The sequence below is a fragment of the Miscanthus floridulus genome, chromosome 2 (assembly GCF_019320115.1).
Source record: "Miscanthus floridulus cultivar M001 chromosome 2, ASM1932011v1, whole genome shotgun sequence".
Taxonomy (NCBI): Eukaryota; Viridiplantae; Streptophyta; class Magnoliopsida; order Poales; family Poaceae; genus Miscanthus; species Miscanthus floridulus.
The window spans coordinates 20571379-20579570 of NC_089581.1; the positions used below are offsets into that span (position 1 = coordinate 20571379).

Genomic DNA, 8192 nt, shown 5'->3' on the forward strand with positions numbered 1-8192 from the left:
GCAGGGCTCAGGGATGCGCATGTCATCTGGATCTGGCACTCGACATGTTACCGTTTCCACAACGAACGACACAAAGCGATAACGAGACATGCGGCTGCGAATTACACGTGCCGGAAAGGATAATGGCAATTACACGTGCGAAATCACCGTGCTGTGATTTTTTACAGACCCACATGCGACTATCTACTGACCGGTTGGTTGATTGGCTGCTGCCAGACAAGCGGGCGAGCAGGGCCATTACTGCGCCGGGGCCGGTTGCCAACCCTCTTCCCATCATTCCATATAGAAAAAACCCCGTTCGGTCCCACATCACATGACTCGCTTCGCACGACGCTGCGGTTGCGGGGCGATGCCAAAATCGAAACACGCCTCCGCTTCCCCGTCTGGCTCGTTCGCCCTCTCACCACCACCACGGACCGCGATCGATCTCGCTCGTATTCTCGCCCGCCTGTCTGGCTACCCTCCTCCTGGCCGGGCCGCCGCCTATAAAAGAGACCTCCTTCCTTGGTCGTCTCCAACCCCGCATTTCGTCCACTTGTGGCGGCGTAACTAGCATTCTGCTGCTGCCTGCATGGTGATGGAGAGGCGCACGGGCTCACTCTACGGCCGCCTCAACAGGAGCAGCACGCGGGGGTTCCTCGCCTACGTCGCCGCCGGGGTCGCCTGCGCGGCCGTCCTCGCCTGCTTCGTCCTCTCCGCCGCGGACCCGCCGCCGGCATCTGCGGCGCGCAACGATGGCGCGCGCCTCCGCCTGTCCTCGCGCTCGCCGCGCGTCTGGCCCGTAAGCTGTTCGCTCTTTTGCCTCCTCTCCTGCTCGCGGTTCGTGTGCTCTCTCTGCGTACCTGACGCTGTGCTCACGTCGCGGATCGGGATGGTGTTTTTTTTCTTTTCTCCCTCGCAGGACCTCGCGTTCAACTGGCGGGTAGTGGTCGCCACCGTTGTCGGGTTCCTCGGTTCCGCGTTCGGCACCGTCGGCGGTGTCGGCGGAGGCGGGATCTTCGTGCCCATGCTCAACCTCGTCGTCGGTTTCGACACCAAATCCGCCGCCGCGCTCTCCAAATGTAAGCTAGTAATGGCCTTTTGCCGATGCATGCATCTGCCGATTTACTCCCTGACACGCGTGCGTGCTCGCCTGGTTCGGTTTGGGAGCAGGCATGATCATGGGGGCCTCGGCGTCGTCGGTTTGGTACAACCTCCAGGTGTCACACCCGACCAAGGAGGCGCCCGTCATCGACTACAAGCTCGCGCTGCTCTTCCAGCCCATGCTTATGCTCGGCATAACCATCGGCGTAGAGCTCAGCGTCATCTTCCCGTACTGGCTAATCACTGTCCTCATCATAATCCTCTTCGTAGGTAATCATCGCTTGCCTTTAGCTTGCCGCTGTAAGCCTGTAGGCTACTGTTATGTGCGGCCCTTCTACTTTTATCTGTCCTGTGTACTGTGTAGTCGCTGAGATGGAAGCCTGTGCTCGTGTGACCGATTCATTGCAGGCACTTCGTCGAGATCGTTCTACAAGGGAATTCTGATGTGGAGGGAGGAGACCAGAATTCTGGTTGGTTCCTGTCACATTTCAGATGTCTGCTGTTAAATTACTGTGTATACTGACATCTCCTTTTGTTTACCCTCTATGTTGAATGATTGCAGATGGAGACACGCGAGCGAGAAGTGCAATCCAAGTCTACCTGCGCTGCAGGTGATGGTGAGAACTATACATCATTGCATGATACTTTGGCATCTTTGTTGATAGCGATTGGCATCAGTTACTTGTACGGCTGTACTTTGAGCTGATATTCTTATTATGGAGTAACATGTTGTGGTCAAATATGAACTTGTTGCAGTGGTAATTGATCCGAGTTATGAGGAGCCCCTCCTGACTCAGCCTCAGCCCAAGAAGAAGTCTGCATTGGTAAGCTACAGCCACTACAAATACCTATCATTGACATTCGTGGCTTCCTAAGCAATTGTGGTTCTTAACGTAATCATATCCACCTTTGCAACTTTGCCATGATTGGTTGACAGATATTATTCATATCTATTCAGTGATTCTTCGTGTATATATTAACATAGTTGGGGCCTAGGGTGACACTAATAAATGCTCTGAACATGCAAGAAAGCAAGAAGAAACAAAAGACAGTGTCACATGTCATCTAATCACTGGATTTTGCCCCCCTTTTTTATTTCAGGAGACTTTCCTGTTCAATTTGAGGTGGAAGAATATCCTTGTTTTAATGTCTGTCTGGTCATCCTTCTTGGTGCTTCAAGTTCTCAAGGTCTCCCTTCTACGTTGAACTATTTTTTATAATTCCTATTTAAATACAGTCCATCTTCATAGCAATGATTGATGCCTCTGAAGGATAATGACCTCATTTTCCCCATACAAGTACAATCACTTTGGGATCAGTTACCTATGTTGACTGTCCAAACCTAAGTTATTCTAGCACACGTGCATAGAAGAACTTTCAGTGGTCTTTCTTCTCCTTTGTCTCCTTTAGATGGAAATTGTTATTAACTGCCGTAAGTTTTCGAATACTTGCAGAATAATGCGAAATCATGCAGCACTTTCTACTGGGTGTTCAACGTTCTACAGGTAATGATTAGCTCAGCTTTGTGCTTCTATTTTGTTTAAACTGACATTATGTCAGCCTGCCAGGCTGTCTTTCCAGTTGCAATTTGTTCTGTTGCGTTTGGGCAATCATCTTTTTAAAACATAAGCCACGTTAGGCCTAGAGTTTTGGCATATCCATCAGCCACCTTATGAGCATATCTCAACTCTCCATTGAGCATTAGACTTTAATTTGTTGCAAACTGAAAGCTGGGTGTTGATTCTGTTATACATCACATTAATCAGACATGAAATCCTTATCATTGATACTTTTTAACATTCTGCTAAATTATTTTAGGTTCCAGTTGCGTTGAGTGTATTCTTGTGGGAGGCCGTGCAGCTATGTAGGGAGAGTCGTGCACGGCGTATGAATGGGAACCTGGAATGTGTGTGTGAGGCCTCTATTGAGTGGTCACCAGCACAACTGATCTTCTGTGCCTTTTGTGGCCTTCTCGGTGGGACTGTTGGTGGCCTTCTTGGATCTGGTGGTGGGTTCATCCTCGGCCCACTTCTTCTTGAGCTTGGGTGCATACCACAGGTATTTAAGTTGCCTTGATTCCATGCTATTTTTGCAGTTCATTTTCAAATGCTATCAAGCATAACTGTATGTTTTGGTAGGTATGAAAGCAACTGTACTTAAAAGATCAATCCAGATACAGCTTTGCTACTTAAGCGCTTTCTCCACTTGGGACATGAGCAAAAACATATTTGCAATATTTAAATTGAATAGCCAATCTTGAGCATATTCTAATCTGTTAATTTGGTAAATGTGGTATAAGCTTAGAATCAACAAAAATAATTGTAGCATTTACAGTAAATCCCTTTTTTGTTTGGCTAAATAGATTACTTCTGATATTTCATCGGGATTTTAGGGATTTTAACCTTTTCCTGCTGTGGCTGCCACTTTCATGCAGTAGTGTCTAAAATGTTAAGTTTTTGCTGATTTTTTTTTACCACAATTGTAACCTTTTATTCTAAGAAGCATCCTGCCATCATAACTACAGTGTTTTTCTCTCACAAAAAGCCGGCTGGCTGGATGCCTTTTTTTTCCAGCCGGAGCAGTGTTTTTCTCTCACAAAAAACCAGCATGAACAGTGCAAACCAGCCACTACAGTGCTTTTTTTTTAGTCCAGCCGAACAAACTGTCTGTCATAAATTATTGGTTACCTAGTCACAGGATTGTTGACTCATCAATTGGATTACACAGTAGTAAATATTGTTTTCAAGTGTAAGATGCTGATCTAAGACACGCATTAGGTGCACCGTACTGACATAACAGATTGGACTATAATTTGGATTCTTGGATCTATGCCTAGGTTTGTTCTGTGAGTGTTACAATCAGGCCATCAAGTATAGCCTCTTTCAATGTTATTGTAGCCCTTGATAATTTTATTTTTTTTATGAAAACCCATCTGGTTCTGTCCCCATATCATCTTGAATATAATCCAGGAAGCTCTCCTGTTGGCTGTTGTTGTCGTTGGAATGCAAAATGCCCTTTGGTATAATGATAAATTTGCCCAACTCTCTGGCATGGCCTACAACGCACCCCCTATAATTTGCCTGATTCAATAGATCATCAGAAAAGAAAGGGAGCAGGTAGCATCTGCTATTCTTCCTGGGGTCAGCTAGCTAGGACTTGGTATTAAACCCCATGTGATCTTTTATAGTTTGCTGGCCTACATGGCTTGGTGGCTACATGTTACGCCTTTACGGAAGAATGGTGTGAATGACTGAATCGGTTATTTCTGGTGCTATCTTTTTTTTTCTAACACAGCTGCATCCAAATTCTCATTCATATAGTAGTGTTTGGATGTTGAATGCAATGTACAATGGTCAGAACCTGGACAGTGAATGCCCAATATAGAGTAGCAGTATAGTTATCTCTACAATTTTCAAATGCTTAATGGGCCAATTAGTATTTTCTTTTCCATTGGGCAATCCAAGATTTTGGAACGAATACCTTTCTTGCATCGTGTAACTTGAGCAAACCGTGCATTTACTGTGTGAGAGTTTGCTCAGTCTGATAAAAGCCCAGTTGATTTGTCAGTGGTAATACATCGAAGTGTCCTATTCACACGTTATGGCTCTGTAATATGTAATTTTATAAGAACCGTGATGTCACAACTCTATGTTATCTTTGCGTCCATACACTTCTTTCATTGGCAAATAATGCTAAGAACACGTTGAATTGTCTGGCAGGTCGCAAGTGCAACAGCAACATTCGTGATGATGTTCTCCTCCTCCCTCTCTGTGGTGGAGTTTTACTTCCTGCACAGATTCCCCCTCCCTTTTGGTAAATCCATGTTAGAAATCTCTAAATAGATTCAAAAATATGATTGTTGTATAGTAATGACACACACTGTTTCTCTATCTGCAGCTGGCTACCTCATTTTCATTTCCATATTGGCTGGATTCTGGGGCCAGTGTTTGGTTAGGAAGATCGTGCATGTGCTCAAGAGAGCATCAGTTATTGTCTTCATCCTCTCCTCTGTTATCTTCGCCAGTGCTCTTACGATGGGTATGGATCTATTGACAACTCATTGACTTGCAACTTTGCTTTAACTTGACGAATTGCTAACCTCATACCTGGCCAAGTTGAATTCGACTGAAAGTATTAGCGTTATTGTTCCAAAAAAAGTATTAGTGTTACTTAAATTCCTTTTGCAATTATAACATGCATCCTTGGGGAAAAATAAGCTTCAAGGATCTTATACTATTTCTTTTACTTGTTTCGTCTAAACTAAGCTGGTTTGATTTTTAACTTCTTTTCTAAGACCTGTTGTTTTGGTGGATTTCAGGTGTCGTTGGAACCCAGAAGAGCATTTCAATGATTAACAACCACGAATACATGGGGTTCCTCGACTTCTGCGAGTAACCCAGTCACACCATCAGACTGTCGATCCGTCCGGGAGAATCCAGGCCAATGCCTAATTGACCTTATCTCCCTCAAAATCTAGAACAATAAAGTCGCCAAGTGTGTGCACAGGTTAGCTCCTCGCTAACCCGCGCGCATCTTGCCCGACAGAGTCGCTTTAGTGAATTCAGCTCGTGTTAGCTCCTCGCTAACCGGCAGATCATATGGCTTTGGATTTGTGGAAGTGGGCGAGATTTCGCCGTGTCATGCATGTGTTAGCTCCTGGGCAACCTGCAAATGTGTGTGTTGGTGCAGGTTTTTGTCACGTCTGCGTCAGCTCCTGGCTGACCAGCAAGTATTTGTCGTTCATTCTTGCGCTGGCTCCAGGCTAGCCTGCAAAAGTGAGTATTTGTTGCATGGAACATTGTAAATATCAGTCAATTTCCATTCTGTTTGTGCAGAGCCGAGTGCGTTTCAAGCCGTGTCGATCCGTGATATCTGCACGTAGAATTTGAATCGTCTGTAGCTCTGCAGTGTTTGAGAGAAGTTGCCATTTTGGACCTAAATGTGATGGATCGAAACTATGACATATGTAGTGTGTAGACCACTGCGTTACAAACCCTTGGAAAAGAGTTAATTATGAACAGTCCTAAAGATTGACGATGGCGGAGGTGAGGAGTAGCATGGGTGACGCTCCATCCTTCGTAGAGGCCGTGAGACGCCGGGCCGGAGTGGCTTCGCTTTGAGGCCCAGAGGTGTCAGGGTGGGCTTCTGTCTCCTTCGTGGAGTAGCATTTTCAGGGAAGACTGATGTTTTGAGATCGAAACGCCAGAACAGAAGACTAAGAGGACGATGAGGTTCCGGGGAAGGCGGCCGAGCTCTCAGCAACCAAAACGCAGACGTCGACAAAGTGGTGGGAGCCCGGAAATGGCGAACCTGGAACACGAAGAGCCGATGTGGGGGTGGTGTCTCGGGAACCACTGTTTAGTTACGGACTGCTTGAATGAGGCTGACGACTGTTACGCCTCTCTTGAATGCAGAGACGAAGCCAAAAAAAAAAAAATTTAGAAGAGGCTAAACAAAAGAATAAGTTTTTTTATTTTCTTTTAACTTTAGCCCCACTACTTAATACATATATGTATAAAATTTTAAGAGAAGGCTTAGAGGGGCTCACGTGCCCAGGATCGGTGGGGGTTGGGGGTGGTGCTAGAGCCCCACCGCTGCCTCCGTCGCAATTTGAATGTCTGTTTGGATCTCTTGTTTGGGCGCTTCGATCCGGCGGCAAGGTCAGGCGAGCGACACTACGCCAGAAACCAAGCAGTTCCTACTTCGTAGTGTCCACACCTTGTCACGCCAGAAATTAGATGTGCTAGTGTGCCACAATTTTTCAAGCATATATTTTGTTCACGTTACAATTGTAGAGCGTGCCAAACTTCCTTAACAGTATATGCCGTACTTATAGGGACTTATATATGTCAGTCCGTTACAATTGTGGCCACAGTCAGGTTTGAATTAACTAGCAAATATGCACGTGGGACACAGCACGTGTTTCTAAGAACTATTTCAAATGCAATGTAAATGTTAATTGAATTGTCGATGTACAATAAAGGTAGATGGCAAGTGCTTGATTGATTTGATTGGGTCGTGTAGAACAGGTTTAAATCGTTTGTTCGTTAGGATGCCTTAGCTGTATATATCGATGCACTTTGACTTAGACACATTTTGAAATAGCTCGTGTTATCCCTATCTTACCCTATTTCCATATTTCTGTCGATCCATCCTCGTATGGATGGAGATCCCATCCTTGTATGGTTGGAGAACCCATCGTAGTCTCAATTGTGCTACCGGAGGATCTAGGGAGGTTGGAGAAGAAAGCACTCATCTTGACTACTTATATTTTCAACCGTTATCCTTTTCGTACCTGGCTACCCAATGTTTACTGTAGACATGTACAATCAATGTGAGGGATTATGACCCCGTTCACTTCGCTGAAAAAATAAGCCGAAACACTGTTCCGGCAAATTTATTGTGAGAGAAAAACACTGTTCCGGCTGAAAAAACTAAGCTAAAAAGTACGGATTATAAGAGAAACGAACAGGGCCTATGACTTTATTAATGATGTAATAAGATTGTGCCTAAATGAACGATATAAATTAATGTGATATAAATAAACAAGCATCTTTAGATGCAAAAGAATTATGACTTAAATAATGTAGTATTAATTTATTTAGTAGGTCCATCTAAACATAACTTTATGTTTTTTTTCTTTTTGGCCCCGTAAACAACGTAACTTTATTTATTTTTCCTTTTTGTCCACATAAAGTTCAGGATAAAGTACATGTTTTTTTCATCATTTCTTACAAACATGTTTATCTTTTTGTTTTTCACCTTTTTTGTAATACATTATTTGTCGCGTGTGCCCTAAGACACTTGTGGTCACTGGCAGCGCGCCTTTCGTATTTCATGCTTTGCTTTCCCCTTTTTGTGTCATGTTTGCAGTAATTTGATCAAAACAGATCGTTTATTAAGAGCCTAGTTTACGGGTTATATTATTTTTATTTATTTCGTGCAGTGCAAACATTTTATTCACGTGTTTAGTTTTTTTTTGTTTGAAGCTTTCACCATATAATAGTAAAATAATTAAAATGTTAACCTAAGCTACATAGCCCAATGAGCCCATTGACAAAGAAGCCTGGCTTCGGAACAGCCCAAACCCACTTTCAGGTGGGACGACC

The 8192-nt window shown here is 44.3% G+C and overlaps 1 protein-coding gene across 2 annotated transcripts; it reads left to right on the forward strand.

Moving 5' to 3' along the window:
* The first annotated feature begins 509 nt into the window (after positions 1 to 509).
* LOC136519269 (sulfite exporter TauE/SafE family protein 4-like) lies at positions 510 to 7089 on the forward strand. Of its 2 annotated transcripts, XM_066512792.1 has the most exons (12): positions 511 to 781; positions 902 to 1061; positions 1153 to 1353; positions 1492 to 1553; positions 1646 to 1700; positions 1840 to 1907; positions 2185 to 2271; positions 2538 to 2588; positions 2902 to 3141; positions 4803 to 4896; positions 4981 to 5121; positions 5402 to 7089. In XM_066512792.1, the coding sequence occupies exons 1-12, from the start codon at positions 572 to 574 to the stop codon at positions 5476 to 5478; spliced, it is 1446 nt and encodes a 481-aa protein (XP_066368889.1). In that variant the 5' UTR covers positions 511 to 571; the 3' UTR covers positions 5479 to 7089. The 2 variants fall into 2 exon arrangements, with proteins under 2 accessions (XP_066368891.1, XP_066368889.1); XM_066512794.1 differs by lacking the exon at positions 2185 to 2271 and having other exon boundaries at positions 510 to 781.
* Positions 7090 to 8192: the final 1103 nt, after the last annotated feature.